The sequence below is a fragment of the Budorcas taxicolor genome, chromosome 11 (genome assembly GCF_023091745.1).
Source record: "Budorcas taxicolor isolate Tak-1 chromosome 11, Takin1.1, whole genome shotgun sequence".
NCBI classification, from domain to species: domain Eukaryota; kingdom Metazoa; phylum Chordata; class Mammalia; order Artiodactyla; family Bovidae; genus Budorcas; species Budorcas taxicolor.
The window spans coordinates 15635601-15653390 of NC_068920.1; the positions used below are offsets into that span (position 1 = coordinate 15635601).

At 43.8% G+C, this 17790-nt stretch overlaps 1 protein-coding gene across 1 annotated transcript in view; it reads right to left on the minus strand.

Moving 5' to 3' along the window:
• NEDD9 (neural precursor cell expressed, developmentally down-regulated 9) overlaps nt 1-15402 on the minus strand; it is a 121615-nt gene extending 106213 nt beyond the window's left edge. The window contains exon 1 of the mRNA XM_052647989.1: nt 15358-15402. Coding sequence (XP_052503949.1) covers nt 15358-15369 — 12 coding nt within the window. The 5' untranslated portion in view covers nt 15370-15402. The remainder of the gene's footprint in view (nt 1-15357) is intronic.
• Between the last annotated feature and the right edge of the window lie 2388 nt (nt 15403-17790).

The window sequence follows — 17790 nt, forward strand, 5'->3', positions numbered from 1 at the left end:
TATGCAACTGCCTGCTCGACCTGCCCCTTGGCTAGCTGATAGACCACCCCAACTTCACACGTCCCAAACAAGTCCTTGGGGTGTCCCCCCACCCCTGCAAACTTCTCCAGGCTTCTATAGCTCAGTCAAAGGCATCCTCTTTCCACACAGGCCAAAATATCAGAGTCATCCTTTCCTCCTTTCTTATCCCACAACATGGAACCCATGCATGCTCAGTAGCTCAGTTGCGTCCCTTTGCAACCAGACTCCTCTGTCCATGGGATTTCCCAGGTAAAAATACTGGAGGGGGTTTCCATTTCCTCCTCCAGGGGATCCTCCTGACCTAGGGATCAAACCGACATCTCCTGCATTGGTAGGCAGATTCTTCGCCACTGAGCCACCTGGGAAGCCCACGGAAGCCATACCCTACATCTACTTGTTTAACAAATGTTCCGTTTATTTCTTGTCTCTTTCACCACTGCTGGTCTGAGCCACGAATCTCTCTGTCCTGCACCACAGCGACAGCTTCTGGTTCTTCCTGCTTCTCTGGCCATCCTACCATCAGCCCTCCGCACATAAGCCTCAGGGATTTTTTCCAGAATAAGTCAGATCTTGTTATTTCCCTGCTCAAACACCCCGTGGTTTCCCATCTCACTTAGAATACACTCAAAAGTCACTATGCTGGCCTACAAGGCTCCATTGGGTTTGGTCTCTAGAAGCCCCTCCTGTGATCTCTTTACTGCAACCCTATGGGCCTCGTGCATTTTCCTTGAACATGTTTTTTTTCCCTCAAGCACAAGTCTGCCTTATGACCTTTGCATTGACCACTCCCCACGTCTGGAATGTTCTACCAACAAGCCTCATGTCACATCACTAATTTTTTTTTTTTTATTGAAGTAGAATTGATTTACAATATTATATTGGTTTCAGGTATACAACATAGTGATTCAACAATTTTTACAGATTATACTCATATACAAAATATGGGCTGTCTTCCCTGCTGTATAAGATATCCTTTTAGCTTATTTATATTATCCTTTAACTTACTTATATTTATCTGTTTTTTAGAAGTTTGTGCCTCTGAGCCCCCTGCTCCTATCTCGCGTCTCCCCACTCCCCTCTGCCATTTGTAACCACCAGTGTATTCTCTATAACAGACACTTTTCACTTTCTTCAGGTCTCCACTGAACTGCCAGCCGTCTCAGAAAGAACTTCCTTTAATCCTCTACCAAACTAGCATTTCTTTTCATTCTCTGTCTCTTCACCCTGCTTTATTTTTTATCCTTATAAAGCCCTACTCCTTGATAATCGATTGCATAGGTGTTTATTTGCTTATTATCTGTCTCTCTGACTTGAATATAATCCCTGTGGGACCAGGGATTTTGTTTCGTTTGCTGCTGTGTTCCTGCACTTTAACAATACCTGGCCTTATACGATTTGCTGAATTAATGAATGACTTAGATCCAGTATTCCTTTGTTGTATAGCGGGGAGCTTGCATGGGATCTCAGGTTACAGAGAGGGAAAAAAGGCAGCTAGGATTCGGACCCAAACCTGTACTTTTTTGGTCCAGGGCTCTTTCTATTACTTTATACTGTCACCTACCTACATAAGTTAATGATTATTTTCCTTCAAAGGTAATTTGTGATTTTATAGGGAGCAAAGTCACCTAGCACAGAAATGGGTTTCCAACTGGGCAGTTTGCATCAACAAGCCAGGAGGGAGATGGTGTGTGTGTGTGTGTGTGTGTTTGCTGGGTGCCAAGGGGTGCCAAGAGTCTTCCTGGACTTGGATATCATGTCACACCACAAAACCAATCTAGCATATAGCCTGGACTGTTGTTTACCCTATAGCAAGTAGATGCTTTTAATGAAGGAATCAGCTTTCTAAGGATTTTAAGAGCAATGAGAGAAAATGAAATGCAACATCCAAATTGCAGGATAGGGAGTCTGTGTTCAAGATTAAGGTCGGGTCTTTAAAGACCAAACCCCCTTCCAGAAAATTCAGTTCAGTCTGAGACATTCAAATCATATGAGAAACATACCTGAAGGTGTTAACCATGTAGCCTAGTTTAAGCTGGATCAGCTAATAATAAAATCTACCCTTTATTGAGTGCTTACTATGTTCCTGATGCTGTTTATTTATGATAAAATCAACAGCCATTGTTAACATTTATTTGTGGCTTATTACATGACGAGATTGCATAGTTTTAAGTATTTAACAAGTTCACTTGACCCTCGTGAGAACACTTATAAGGAAGCTGCTAGTATTTTCTGCATTTTGCTAATTATAAAACTGAATTCTAGAGGACTGCTCAGCAGTAAGTGGTCAAACTGGGATTTGAACACAGGCAGTTTGACCTACAGGCTGTGCTATATACTAAACGGCATAGATGCACTCTCTCATTTAATGATCACAACTCTAGGAAATAGATACTATCACCTCCTCTTTATAGTTCCTGTCTTGAATTGTTGTAAAAGGATACAGGGGCTTAAGCCTCTAGTGAGTGCCTTTAGGATATCAGTCTTGAAGACATTGGTCAAGACTAACTCCCTTACGGTTTGTGATTGACAAATCACAATACAGTTCTCTAAACACTGAAAACTATAAAACATTGCTGAGAAAATTAAAGAAGACCTAAAGAAGAGGAGACATATAATGTGTTCATGGATCAAAACATTCAATAGTGGTAAGATGTCAGTTTTCCCTAAATTGATTTATACATTCAGCATTATATCAATCAAAAGAGCAGTGTTTTTTTCTTTAGAAATTGAAAAGCTGATTATAAACCTCATACAGAAGTACAAAGGACCCAGAACAGCAAAAACAAAATAAAACAAACCATAGTTTAAAAATGAAAAAAATGATAAAAGAACAAAGTTGAAGAACTAATGCTACTTGACTTCAAAATTTATAAGCTACACTAATCAAGACAGTGGGTTTTGGCTTAAAGGTAGACAAATAGATTAATGGAACAAAGTCATATACAGACAACTGATTTTTGATAAAAGTGCAAAAAAATTGAGTGGGGAAACACAGTCTTTCCAACAAATGGTACTGGTACAATTGGTTAGCCATATAAAATAATGAACTTCAATCCATAACTTCTATCATATAAATATTAACTCAAAATGGATCAAAGAAAAATGTAAAACCAAAAACATAAACTTCTGGAAGGTAATGTAAGATAAACTGTTTGTAGCCTTGGGCTAGGTAAAGATTCCTTAGACATCACACCAAAAGCACAATCCATAAGAGAACAAACTAATAAATATGATTTCATCAAAATTTAAAATGTCTGTTCTTCCAAAGACAATGTCAACAGAATGAAAAGACAAGTCATAGCCTGGAAGAAAATGTTCACTCCAGAAAATAATCATATCCAGAATTGATAAGAAACTCTCAAAACTCAATAATAAGAAAACCTTAAGAATTGACAAACTCTATGAATGGACATTTTATTAAAGAGGACGTATTGATGACAACTAAACTCAAGAACAGACATTCAGCATTATTAGTTATTAGGGAAATGCTAAGCAAAACCATGGTAAGATACCACTACAACTATCTGAATGGCTAAAATTAAAAGCAGAGTACATCATGAGAAATGCTGGGTTGGATGAATTGCAAGCTGGAATCAAGCTTACCGGGAGAAATATCACTAACCTCAGATATGCAGATGACACCACCCTTATGGCAGAGAGTGAAGAAAAACTAAAGAGCCTCTTGATGAAAGTGCAAGAGAAAAGTGAAAAAGTTGGCTCAAAGCTCAAAATTCAGAAAACGAAGATCATGGCATCTGGTCCCATCACTTCATGGCAAATAGATGGGAAACAGTGGAAACAGTGGCTGACTTTATTTTGGGGGGCTCCAAAATCACTGCAGATGGTGATTGCAGCCATGAAATTAAAAGACACTTAGTCCTTGGAAGGAAAGTTATGACCAACTTAGACAGCATATTAAAAAGCAGAGACATTACTTTGCCAACAAAGGTCTGTTGGTTTTTGAAAAACTGTCAAGGCTATAGTTTTTCCAGTAGTCATGTATGGATGTGAGAGTTGGACTATAAAGAAAGCTGAGCACCAAAGAATTGATTATTTTTAACTGTGGTGTTGGAGAAGACTTTTGAGAGTCCCTTGGACTACAAGGAGATCCAACCAGTCCATCCTAAAGGAGATCAGTCCTGGGTGTTCATTGGAAGGACTGATGTTGAAGCTGAAACTGCAATACTTTGGCCACCTGATGTGAAGAGTTGACTCATTTAAGAAGACCCTGATGCTGGGAAAGATTGAGGGCAGGAGGTAAAGGGGACGACAGAGGATGAGATGGTTGGATGGCATCACTGCCTCAATGGACATGAGTTTGGATAAACTCCAGGAGTTGGTGATGGACAGGAAGGCCTGGCGTGCTACAGGCCATGGGGTTGCAAAGAGTCAGACACGACTGAGCAACTGAACTGAACTGAACTGAAAATTAAAAGGAAAACCTAACCATACCAAGTGTCAGCAAGCATATGGAGGAAATGGAACTCTCATATACCGTTGATGGAAATGTAAAATGGTACAACTGCTTTGGAACCCAGTTTGTCAGTTTCTTAGAAAGCTAGGCATTAGACCTACCATATGACCTATTCATTCATTCCTAGGTATTTACTTAACCAAAAGAAAAGAGAATGTCTATCCATGCAAATACTTTTAATTTTCCTCAGTAGAAGGAGTCAGAAAGAAGGTATGTACTATAGGCTTCATTTATTAATATATTAATTTCTAGGAATTGAAAACGCAGTGGCAGAAAGGAGATCAATGGTTTCCTGGGACAGGCGTAGAAAGGGGCAGAAGGTGGGATTATAAAGGAAAAAGAGAAAATTAGGGAGCAGGTGATGAATATGTTCATTATCTTGGTCGTAGTAATGGTTTTACAGGTATACATGTATGTCAACACTATCAAATTTTACAGTTTAAATATGTGCAGTTTATTGTATTACAAGTATACTTCAATAAAGCTACTTAAAAAAAAACCAAGTAGTTAAATCTGTAGACATAGGTTTATATGTGTGTGACAACCTGGCATGAAGTCACAGAGTATACAAACCCTCTCCCTAGACACACAAGGAGACAGGCAGATAGACACAAACATGTACACATATTAATAAGAACACCTAGAGACTAGAAACAATACCCTCGAGTTTTCAGGCTATATTCTTTATCTCCTCTGTCTCTGCCCTTTATTGATGTTCAGTCACTCAGTCGTGTCTCTTTGTGACCCCATGGATTGAAGCACACCAGTCTTCCCTGTCCTTCACTATCTCCCGGAGTTTGTTCAAACTCATGTCCATTGAATTGGTGAGGCCATCCGACCACCTCATCCTCTGTTGTCCCCTTCTCCTCCTGCCCTCAATCTTTCCCAGCATCAGGGTCTTTTCCAGTGAGTCGGCTCTTTGCATCAGGTCGCCAAAGTCTTGGAGCTTCAACTTCAGCATTAGTCCTTCCAATGAATATTCAGAGTTGACTGTCCTTTATGTACTGTCCTGTAAACTCCTGAGGTTCTGTGGTAGAGCTTTCTGAGCTTATTTTCACTTAAAAAGGATTGTGTGAACACTGAAGCCTTCAGTGTACAAGATTTCAGACAAAGTTGTAAGAAGGAGAGCGGAGAAGGACCTACCTGTATAGCAGAAGGGAGAAGGGACAGGGCTAAGATGCTAACCCATCACCTGGTAGGTGAGAGGTGCCACTTACCCTTTCAGCTTCTGGAAGCTGAATTTTATAATGAGCTGTCACTGTATTTATCACCTAGCAATTACTATAATTGAATAAGGTGTGAAGAAAACCTGGAAAACATTAGTTGTCAATGACCGTGGTATCTTTGATGAAGCTGTCTATGGTAGGGTCCCAGATGTAATTGAAAATCAGCCCACAGCCTGTTAAAATGGTCTAGGTTCTTTATGTCCCTTCATTCTATGTACTGCTTCTGGCTTATAATATGGCAATTGTTTTGTCAGCTCACGAAAGGCAGTCATATTATTAAAATATCTTGATCTTGACTTTATATATATAATTCAGTCGAAACTGAGTAAGGCTGGTCAGCTGCAGTTCGAGAAGAGTATGGGACGAGCCTGAGCTGTTGCTGAGTAATATTACTTCCTGCACAGGTGCACCCCATAAAGTGATGTTTACCTCAAAGTATATAGCATGGTCTAACGTCTGTTAGCTTCATAAAACTGACTTTGTTGGCATGCTCAAGGTGGAACGGGCTCACAGCATCAGATAGAGTTAGAGCAGTTTAAAGTAAATGCGACCGGCTAGTAGACCAGAAAGGTGTGAGACAGCTCTGCCAGGAGGCTGGCTGCACGAGGAGCCACATCATGACAAGGTCGAGTGGTGTCCAAAGAGTCATAGTTACTGACAGTGGTTTGAGGCACTTTGGCCCACAGTAGGGATGCTCTCCGTAAGAGAGCCATACCGCCATGTCCAACACTCCCAAGACTTGTCTTCCCTAGACGGGTTCACGTTGTCGGGCTCTGCCATCCAGAGGGCGTCTGTGACCCTCTGACTCTCTTAACTGCTCCCTTGGCCACCCAGCTCCTGTTTACACAGCCTTCATCCAAACAACCACTCCGTTTTCTACCCATGAACTTAAAATCAAATATATACTCTCCTTGTTACTGTACCCCTAGATCTGTGGGGCTGAAGTCTGAGATGCTCCCATATACTTCTATTTGCCTTACTTCCACAGTGGGCTATTTATATCCATCCTGCTTTTGCCATTTAGTATGCATTTGATCTATGCATTTTACTAGTTCCACTCTGAAAGCAACCTTATTTCCAAGTTCTGTAAAGACTCTTAACCAGCCAGCCTCTCTCTCTCCTACTTCCCATACTGACCCTTGTTTTGAGCTCAAGCTTTGCCATAGATTAACCTGAGTTCAATGAATCCATTCATCTTGCTGTCTTAATAAGCTGTCACTCTATTTCCCCAACTTACAAGAAAAAAATTTTTTTGAAGAAGGGGAGGGATTTTCCTGGTGGTTAAGACTCTGAGCTCCCTGTTCCCACTGCAGGGGGCAACGGTTCAATCCCTGATCAGGGAACTAAGATCTCCTATGCCTGTGCGGTGCAGCTGAAAAAAGAAAAGAAAGAAGGGGTGCAGTGGGCATGGAAAGAAGAGAATGAGGTAGAAAGACTGCAGAATAAAGGCACATGTAGTTAAATTCTGTACTATTTTTAATATCTGATCTGTAAACATGAAAATGTGATTGTCCTTTGGCTAAAAATATAATTTGGCACTGCTATATATCTAATTCTATTATTACTGTTACTTGATTTTATGTGATAATGTTTGGATTAGATCAGCACCTTAATTTCCAGCCAAGTGGAAGTTATTATTTTCATTTCTTTTCCCAGTCTCGTTGTTATGGTGGCGGAGGGGAGACCTCAGAATATTAACTAGTTTGACAAAGATTCTTAAACCTAAGAGAACTAATGTGCAGCCTTTACTCAATGTCATATCTCCAGATGAGAAAGTTAAAATCCAGGCAAAAAAATCCAGATATAGAGCCTTCATGATGATCAAGTCAGAGTTTGAAAAAACAGATACATAACTGAATGTTCAGTAGACATTGATGGAGACAGTCAGAGATGTGGCCAAGGTTTCTCCAGGCAACTTTCAGAGCCTGCCAAGGAGACCAGCCTTCCCTGGCCCACTTCCTCATTCTGTATCAGGTATTTTTGGGAAACCTGTTTTTTGTTTTTGTTTTTTTTCCCTCACATTTGATTTCAACTGTGAGGAGGACATCCGGGCATCTTTTTCACAGGACAGTGTGACGGTTGGGAATGGGGATGACACCTTCCAGACTTTCTCTCTCCATAAACTCTGTCTCCACCCTTTAAGCTATCTTGGTAGAATTGAGCACAAAACACAAGCCCTAATAGGTGACTCTGGCCTCTGAATAAAGCATTACAGGGTATTCTGTTTCTATTTTTCTTGACTTTCCGCAAAGTAATTTCATATCCCTTGGGAGCTAAGAGGCATTTCCTGTAATTAGGGTTTGCTACTGGCACTTGCTCCCTGAAACACTCATCTGTCCAGCTCCCAGGCTGAGAACTGTGCCGGAATTGTGGGTTCAGAGCAGGGGTGGTCATAGTCCTTCTCGCCCTGGAGTCCTGGATAGAAAGTTCTAGAAACAATACCCCAACTGTATCTTGAGATTTTTATGAGCCTTTTATACACTAATTGAAAGCAACAGGAATGGGCAGGAGCCTCTTGGCCAGACTGAACTGCTGCTGATTAGCTGTGTGATGAGCTGTGTGTAACTCAGGCTTTTGGGGTCTCTGTTGCCTCAACTGAAAAAAAAAAAACAAAAAAAAAACAAGTAACAAAAAACTTGAAGGGATGGAAAGCAAGAGGCATTTGAGGACTCTCTGAGGCAAACACTATTATCATCTTCGCGCTTCTTAGTTCTCAGCCAGTAGCCTGCTGGTGGAAATGACTTACTCCATGTTCCTGGTCTGCTCCCTAGAAGGTGCCCCACCCCTTCTTAGCCATACTGCTGGAAGGGGCGGACTCTGAGATGGTGGGGCCACATGATGGAAAGCCCAGATTCCTGAGGACAACTGCCCAAGAGAGCCATGGACTCTCACAGGAGTGAGGACTGAACTGTACTGGGCTAGCCCCCCAAGATTATACAGGATTTACTTGTTATTGCAGCTCACACCAGGACTACGCTGACTAGCATGTTCTCCCAGCTCTAAAATGCTGCATTTAATAAACAGCAGTCATGTATGGATGTGAGAGTCAGACCATAAAGAAGGCTGAGCGCCGAAGAATTGATGCTTTTGAACTGTGGTGTTGGAGAAGACTCTTGAGAGTTCCTTAGACTGAAAGGAGATCCAACCAGTCAATCCTAAAGGAAATCAGTCCTGAATATTCACTGGAAGGACTGATGCTAAAGATGAAGCTCAAATACTTTGGCCACCTAATGTGAAGAATTGACTCATTGTAAAAGACCCTGATGCTGGGAGGCAGGAGGAGAAGCGGGCAACAGAGGATGAGATGGTTGGATGGCATCACCAACTCGATGGATATGAATTTCAGCAGGCTTTGGGAGTTGGTGATGGACAAGGAAGCCTGGCATACTGCAGTCCACGGGTTCGCAGAGAGTCGGACATGACTGAGTAACTGAACTGAACTGAATAAATGGCAAGTACAGATCAGAGATAGAAAGAGATTTGAACAGAGGAAGGAAGCTGGATGTAAGGCTGCTATTTACTTGGATGTCTTTCTCAAAGATGAGTCTCTCAAAGAGATGGTAAAAAGTCAGGGGGTCTGTGGGTAATACTTCAGTTCAGTTCAGTCGCTCAGTCGTGTCTGACTCTTTGCGACCCCATAAATTGCAGCATGCCAGGCCTCCCTGTCCATCACCAACTCCCGGAGTTCTCCCAAACTCATGTCCATTGAGTTGGTGATGCCATGCAGCCATCTCATCTTCTGTCGTCCCCTTCTCCTCCTGCCCCCAATCCCTCCCAGCATCAGAGTCTTTTCCAATGAGTCAGTGAGGACAAAAAGCTCGCTGATTCCCACACTTCTGATGTTTGTGGGGAGATGGTGAGTGCAGAGTCACCTCTGACTTCTCAGTGGCTGTGATGTTTTTGTTGTGCTGCTTCTATAATTTTTTTTTTTTTTTGGTCACATGGAAAGTGATCAGGTCTAGGTGGCTACTGACCATTTCAAGGGAAAGAGCTGCTCTTTCCATGTTTTTAGTTTAATCCTTTTCCAGAACAGATTCCCTCAAGAAAGTGTTTTAATCCCAACTTAATTTTACTGAGTGAAAGTACCATTTTCAAGAAACCCCCAAAGCTTCATACTTTAGAATAAATGAGGCCTCTCCATGGGAAAAGAAAGCCAGAAGAATTGACTGGGAAAGCACGTGGCCCCATGTCAAACTGGACCTAGGTCAGATGTCTCTTTGACAGTGTTGGTTCTTCAGGGCTTTGTGATCCACAGTCGAACATAATCAGCCCTCAGCGTTCCCACCCAGGGGAGCTCAACCTGACTTGATTTAGATGAGAGAGTTCAACCTCTGTCCAGATGTGTTTCTTTGCAGGCGCAGCAACTCTTACCCATGCAGGACACTTCATCCTGGAGTATGCTTCCCATTTTGCAGATAAGCTCAGGGGATCTGCATCCCCCGATACAATCTCTGTCTGCACTAAATTGCCCCGTAGTAGTGATTTATACCCCAATAAAACTACATATTGAAATGGAGAGTTGGTCTGGTTGTACACCAACATAATTTATGCGTGTCTTAGTTTTGGAATAAACTTGGTATTTATGCAAGGGGGTGAGGTCTTTGTGATGGGAGGTGTATTTTCACATTGACAGAGCTGGTGACAGTGAAGGACAGCGGAAGGAAATGTCCCCAGACATCTTTAGATCACCCCAGAATCTGATAAATGTCCTCCTTCGAGTTAGGAGATGAATCGTCTCTTTTCCATTTGCTGAAAGAAAGGGAAGGCAGCTAATTCTTTTTGGAGGGCTTCTTTGCATGAAACATAGTGCTAGCTGCTCTAAGTCCATATTTCTTATCTAAATCTTTCAACAGTCTAACGTAAGTTGGCATTATTCTCCTCACTTTGCAGAGGAGGAATCGGAGGTGGAGAGGGGGTAAGAAATGTTAGTGAAGCGTGGGGTTGAGATTTGAATCCTATCTTTTTGGCTCCAGAGAGCATCCTTTCCCCACTAAGCCACTCCGTCACCATCCTGCTGGGCTTTCTCTATGTGTGCTGAATTGGGTTCCATGTTCCAGGGTTCAGAATTAGTCACCTTTTAACCTACTGAGAGCCGTGATGAGAAATTTCTCAAGAAGATGACGGTGAATCCTTCCATCCGTTTAGGGGACGTCCATTCACGTGTGTTGCTGTGGACCCTGCAGAGCATTGACCGGGGGCCCCACTTGAGACCAAGCAATCATCCTGTCAGGGCCCGGAGACTCAGCCACTGGCAGCTCCCGGCTGAGTGCCCCCGAGACCGTCCTTAACCGAAGACAGCGTCTCAGGCTGGTCTCAGGGAGGTCATGCCTCCTCCCTGGGGCAGTCCACTCCCTGCGGCTGGCCCACCCATTGGCTTCAGTTTCGGACCCTCGGAAGGGCCACCCCAGAGGGTCTGTGCGCTTAGCTGGGGCCTTTACCGTGACTGCGCTGCGGCCCAGCCCTCTCTCCGCCTAATCCTGCTTCCTTCACTGCTCGTACATATTCCTGAGACGGCTCCCCATCACCCCCTGCACGCCATTCTCCGTCTTTCCAGAGTTTGCTCCCCTGGGAACTCGACCTGTGAGGCTGCTAAACCAAATCTTCCCTGTGGATTCGTGTTGCGTGTGTTTAGTCAGTGTTCTGGGCTCGCATGCCTTTCCAAATTCATATGTTGAGGTCCCAGCCCCCCACGTCGCAGAATGTGACCTGGCCTGGAGATAAGGTCTCTGAGGAGGTGATGAAGGGTCAGTGAGGTCATCAGAGCAGATGCTGCTCCAATAGGACCGGTGTCCTTGTAAGAAGAGACGAGCGCACAGGCACGCAGAGGGGAGACCACGTAGGACACGGAGAAAAGATGGCCGCCTACAAGCCAAGGAGAGAGGCCTCGGGAGAAACCAGACCGCTGCCAGCGTGAACTTGGAGTTCCTGCCTCCAGAACTGCGAGAACATACGTTTCTGTGAAGTCACCCGGGCTGGAGGACTCCGTAATGACAGCCCCTGTGGACCAATAAAGGCAGATTTCGAGGTACTACATTTCTGTCTGTCTTCTTTCATCTTTACTGTCAAGGAACAACTCAGAAATCTGAACAACTTAAACAGTCTTTTTAGATGGGAGGAGGTAAGGTAATAATTCCCAGCAGACAGCTTTCATATTCTCTAAAATATATCAAAATAATCATATTTTTAAAGAGGTGAGAAAAGAGTATGTGAACGACCCCCACTTCAATGTATTTTCCTCTTTAGGATATTTATCACAAGCCTATAAATCCACCATCTGACAACTAGTTTGGACCAGGAGTGAACTTATATTTAATGGGAAAAAAGGACACCATTTTCAAGTTCTGTCAGTCAGCGCTGGCCTCTGTGAAGCAAAGATTCAGTCTGGCTTTCTTCTTTAGAGAAACGCTAACAGACCATGTCCAACTGCCAGCTTCCTGCCTTCATACAAAGGGGAAGAGTCAGGGACGCCAGAGAAAAAGCTTTGCAGTTTAAAGAGTTTTTTCCTTCAGTTTTTTCCAAGCCAGCCTTTGACTCCCCCAGCAGTGTGTTGGGGAATGTTTAACTCCCGGCTTTCTAAACGCAAAACAACATGAAGCAGTTTCTGCCGCTTTCTGTGCTGTAAATACCCCACCATGGCTGACATCAAGAGACTGGGGAAGAGTGCGAAGTAGGTCTGGGGGCTTGACCAGCTGCCCCCACACACACTGACTCCAGCTGGATGCAGAAGAAGGCTGCTCGCTGGCCTCTCTGCAGCCCTCAGCTGGCCCTCCAGGTGGGAGCTGCGTCCTCCACTTTCTTTTTGTTTGTTTGTTTTAATAAACATATATTGATTTATTTGAAAACGCCGGGTCTTAGTTGCGGCAGGCAGGATCTTGTTCCCTGACCGGGGATAGAACCCGGGCCCCCTGCACTGGCAGCACAGGTCTTAGCCACCGGACCACCAGGGAAGTCCCTCCACTTTCTCTTCACGCTGATATTTGCACTGATATTTGCTTCAGGGCCTGCCGGTCTTTGCTGAGCTCTTTGGTAAGTGCTTCCTTTTAAGAGTGTTTATGGATTTAGCACAGGTCTCCCCAAACAACCGTTTTGGGCCACATGCCCAAAAAGCTTTTTTCCTGGGGTCTTCACTGTCGCTCTTGGAGCCGGAAAACCACAGCCTGAGGGGTCCCAGGAGATCAGCCACGCCAGCGTAAGCCTGACTCCCAAAGGCTCGTCGTCTCTCTGGGCTCTCCTCATACTCTGCCTCTCCCATCTTCCCCCTCAGTGGTTCAGTTTAGCTGCAGAGACTTCATTTCACCTGTGCTATAGGACTCCAGGTCGCACTGGTTGTCGGGTGTGCTCAGTAGCTCAGTCGTGTCCAGCTCTTTGCCACCCTGTGGTCTCTAGCCCGCCAGGCTCCTCTATGCACAGGGATTCTCCAGGAAGGAGGACTGGCGTGGGTTGCCATTTCCTACTCCAGGGGATCTCCCAACTCAGGGATCGAACCTGTGTCTCTGGCTTTTCCCGTATTGGCAGGTGGGTTCTTTACCACCAGCGCCACCTGGGAAGCGGCCCCCTCCCCCTCGCCAGGTCTGATTGGTGGGCTTGCCAAATGCACTTCTAAGCAACTTACATACATAATCGTCAAGAGAACCCCTTGAGGTAGATACTATTCTCACCCCCATTTTATAGATGAATAAACTGAGGCAAAGAGAGGTTAAATGACTTGTTCAAAGTGCTGCTACTCGTCAGCGGTGGTGCTGGGATTCAGATCGGGCAGTCTGACTTCACGGCCATTTGTGCAGCTGGCACACCTACTCCCCTTCTCCGCAAAGAGCAGTAGGAATATATCCTTAGGAAGCCCTGACAGCCGGGAATGAATGCTCCTTTTTAATAGGTGATGCTGAGAACTGCCAAATATTTGCATCCTACATAGTCTACTGTCATGTAAGTGTGTGTGTGTGTATGGAATATTTTAAATAAATTTCAATGATGAGAAAAAAAAAATCACTCTAAAGTTGTGAAATTAATGATCTCAAAGATCCCTTGGACTCTGAATGTACATAAGCAAATTGAGGATTCCGGGTGGTAGGAGTTTCTGGTTTTCAAGTTGAAGGTACCAAAAGTTGAGAAGCAACCTGTATTTGAAATACCCCAGAGCTAATATTCACTGCAGGGACTGAAATGAAATGAAATACGCCTTGCTTTGGAGAAGGTGATCTCCTCTTGTTCCCTCCTCTTCTTTCTCCCTTTCTTTCTTTTTCCCTCTCTTTCTTTCTTCTTTCCTTCCTCTGCTTTTGTCTCACTTTAGGAAAACTGGCTGAGCAGGTAGAAAAAAATGAGAAGAGGTGATTTTTATTTCACTCTTCATTAGGAAATTAATTCACACTGAATGCCTTGAGGAATCACAAACGTAATTTGCTCCAGTTTGAATTCATACTTGGGTGGAGGCCTCCAAGTGTCCAATTCTGTCACAGATTTTTGTCATAGAACCCTAGGACTAGGGAAGATTTTTAATAGGCCTTTAACTTTCAAACAGTACAGTGGTATGACAACCTAGCTGGTTGAATAAAAGAAATCCTTTCATTACTTAAAATATTTTAAGAACGTATTTGTCATTTTGCTTAACTGACAGCCATTTACGGAGTTTTCTTATTTGTGTTGATGGTTAGTTCTTTCGTGATAGAGACGACAGATTACTGATCCCAACCCATAAAGGAATTAGCTTTTTTTCCATTGAGCACAAGTTACTTTATGTACGCTTTCTCATTTCATCCTCAAGACAGTCCTTGTATCACCATTTTATAAACTTGAAAACAGATTCAAAAGTCTCAAGTTAGTGGAGTGAGGCTTAAATCCAGGTCTGCCTCCAAGGGTACCACGCAAGAGCACGCTGCCTGCCTCCACTAGAAGTCAATTAATAGGCAAAATTACACGTCGCTTCTTCTACTTAATTTCCATAAAAACTTAGCAAGCCTTGGTTCAATAGGAAGATGGATTCTTTTAACCCTAACCTCCACCCTAGGCCAACATGTTTTCTATGGAACGGCTGAATGGGAAAGGATTGGTTTAGAGACAACGGGCAGACAGAGAGAGGAGACACCAGAGGACTGGCTAATTGGTAACCTAGGTCAGGGGTCCCCGACCTTCAGGATCTAATGCCTGATGATCTGAGGTGGAGCTGATTTAATGATAATGGAAAATAAAGTGCACAATAAATAAATAATGTCCTTGAATCACCCTGACGCCATCCCCATCCCTCACCTCTGGTCCATGGAAAAATTGTTTTCCATAAGACCGGTGCCTGGTGCCAAAAAGGTTGGGGGCCAATGACCCAGGTGATCAGCTTCTGATCAGTTCAGAAGTGCAACCTCCAGACTTGCTAGGGCACTGGTACACGAGTGGAATATTCTGCCTCTGTCCCAGAAGATTCTTCCCCTGAGATTTCTGAATGGAAGAGGGTTTTCTGTGGGTATCAGCACATCCATGTAAAAAGATTCACCTACAGAGCAAAATCTGGGGGCCTAACATCAACCTTTCAATTTCAAGTGTTAGTTGCAATCCTGGGTGGGAAATGGAATACCATTTCTATTACTGTTTCAAATGCATTCGTCTGAGTTGGACCACATAATGCGTGGTTTTTTCAACAGTACTCACCCTTGCCCACATTTTCCCAGGTTCCTCTCTGTCTCTTACGCCAAAGAATGCTGGAGCTCTGGGTCTTGAAGAGGATGATCCCAGTGTTTTAGTTGGCTGATCAGGTTCTTTGTTTTCATTGCTCTACTTAAAGAACACATGGTGTTCTCATGCGGGTATACGACATTAGGGAGCTCACAGCTTCCTGGGCCTGAAAAGAGAAGTTAAAAAGAGTGGGTAAACTCTGGCAGAGGCCAAGATGCTTTTCATCACTTAAGGGTGGCATCACAGGTGCTGGAAATCTTGTTAATAGAATCCATAGTCTCAGTAATAGAGTTGTCTCATTAATGGAACCCATCATTCATTCATGCAGTCAAGGGTAATATTTATGGAAAATATATTATGGTAAATATATTTTTTATTATGCATGAGCTGAAACCTTAGAGATGCACAAAGTATGGTCCTGTTCTCAAAGAACTCACAGTCTAGGAGGGCAAATGAAACAATCCGGTCCTATAAAATGTTACAGCAATTCTGGCAGAATGCAAAGTGGGTCTGGTAAGGGCACCAAGGAGGGAAAAAGTAAACGTTGGCTGGAGTCTTGTGCAATGGGTAGATGGTAGCCAGGCGTTTCTTACTGGGGTAAAATGGTGGACACGAGTGATCCTTCATTGTCTGTAACCTACAACTTTCTCTGTCATTGATTTCCCTTCTTTTTCTGCACCTTGACCTCCCTGCCCCACTTGCTGCTGCTGCTGGTCAGTCGCTCAGTCGTGTCTGACCCTTTGTGACCTCGTGGACTGTAGCCTGCAAGGCTCCCCTGTCCATGGAATTCTCCAGGCAAGAATACTGGACTGGGTTGCCATTTCCTTCTCCAGGGGATCTTCCTGACCCAGGGTTTGAACCTGCGTCTTCTGCTTGGCAGGCAGATTCTTCACCACTGAGCCACCTGAGATGCCCCCATTCCCCTTTAAACTAATCCAACATGCTGTTCCTTTGATGATCTTGAAATGTGCCTGGCTCCAATTTTTGGCATCAACTTGTGAAGGTCCCTGGAGCCATATGCTTTTCTTGTTTTTCCAAAATAAGGAGAACTGGTACTTTGGCGATGAGCCTTTTAAACAGCTCAGATACAAAGCCCGGAATTTGACTTTTTGCAAAAAAAAAAAAAATTTTGCCTGGGCTTTTGGTTGGTTAGTACTGGCCAGTTTTTCACTTCCTGTTCATCATCTCTCAGCCATAAGGTTCAGTTTTGGTATGAGGTATGTGTGTATCTTTATAGGCCATAGTTGAAATATATATTTTTAGAAAAACTCTTGATACTTAAACCATGTGGGGCATTTGGAAGTCTTTTTGAGAATCAGGAATCTGAATCTTTGTAAAAGGAAAGTGTTTTTCCCATCAAGAATGAAAAATAAAAACTAAATGGATGTTTTAAACTGTGGAGCAGAAAAATAAGGATTGTGTCTAAGACATTGTAGAAGGTTGGTGAACTGTGTAACGAACCTATCAGCTGCCTCAAGGCAGAGAAGTCTTTCTAGCAGTGCTTTCCAACTGGAGGGGAACAGGGAGCTGGCTGCCTCTCACTTCTCTTAAGATGGGAACGTCATCCTGTAGTTTGTTTGAAAAACACGGTATTTGTAACTCGGTTAAGAGGAAGAAGACTTCTCTCTGGGGCGCTTGCAGGGGCCAGGCAGGAGGACACAGGCCTGTAACTTGCAGGCTCTGCCTGCACCCATCCATGTCGCTCAAGGATCTCAGTCTGGACAGTGGAGAGAATCAGCCGTACCACGTCTCACTGAGGTCTTCGCCCCCGGGGACATTTCAACTGCCCGAGGCGTCTGAGCTTAAAGGCGACCACTCAGAGCTGATCTGTCTATGGAAGGTGAAGGAAGGTGAAGTCGCTCAGTCGTGTCCGACTTTTTGTGACCCCATGGACTGTAACCTACTAGGCTTCTCCGTCCATGGGATTCTCCAGGCAAGAATACTGGAGTGGATTGCCATTTCCTTCTCCAAGGGATCTTCCCGACCCAGGGATCGAACCCGGGTCTCCCGCATTGGAGGCAGACGCTTTAACCTCTGAGCCAATCCCATAAACTGCAGCACCATGGATAGAATGTATATAGAGAGGTTTCATTAATTCTTTATTGTGAAATATGACACACGTGCAGAAAACTGTATAAAACAATGTAGAGCTTAATAAATTATCATGAATGTAACCACAGCCGGGTCAAGATATAGAACACTGCCAGGGCCCCAGAAGCTGTCCAGTGCCTTTCCTAATATGACTTTCTTTTCCTTTGAAGGCAGGACACATCACACAGTATGTATTTATGTTGGTTTCTTCCACTAGGCATTACGGATGTGAAATGCATTGATGTTGCTGCCTACAGCTGTAGCCTGTCAACTTCATTGCTGTATAGTATTCCATTGTGTGGGTATCCTTCCATTTTA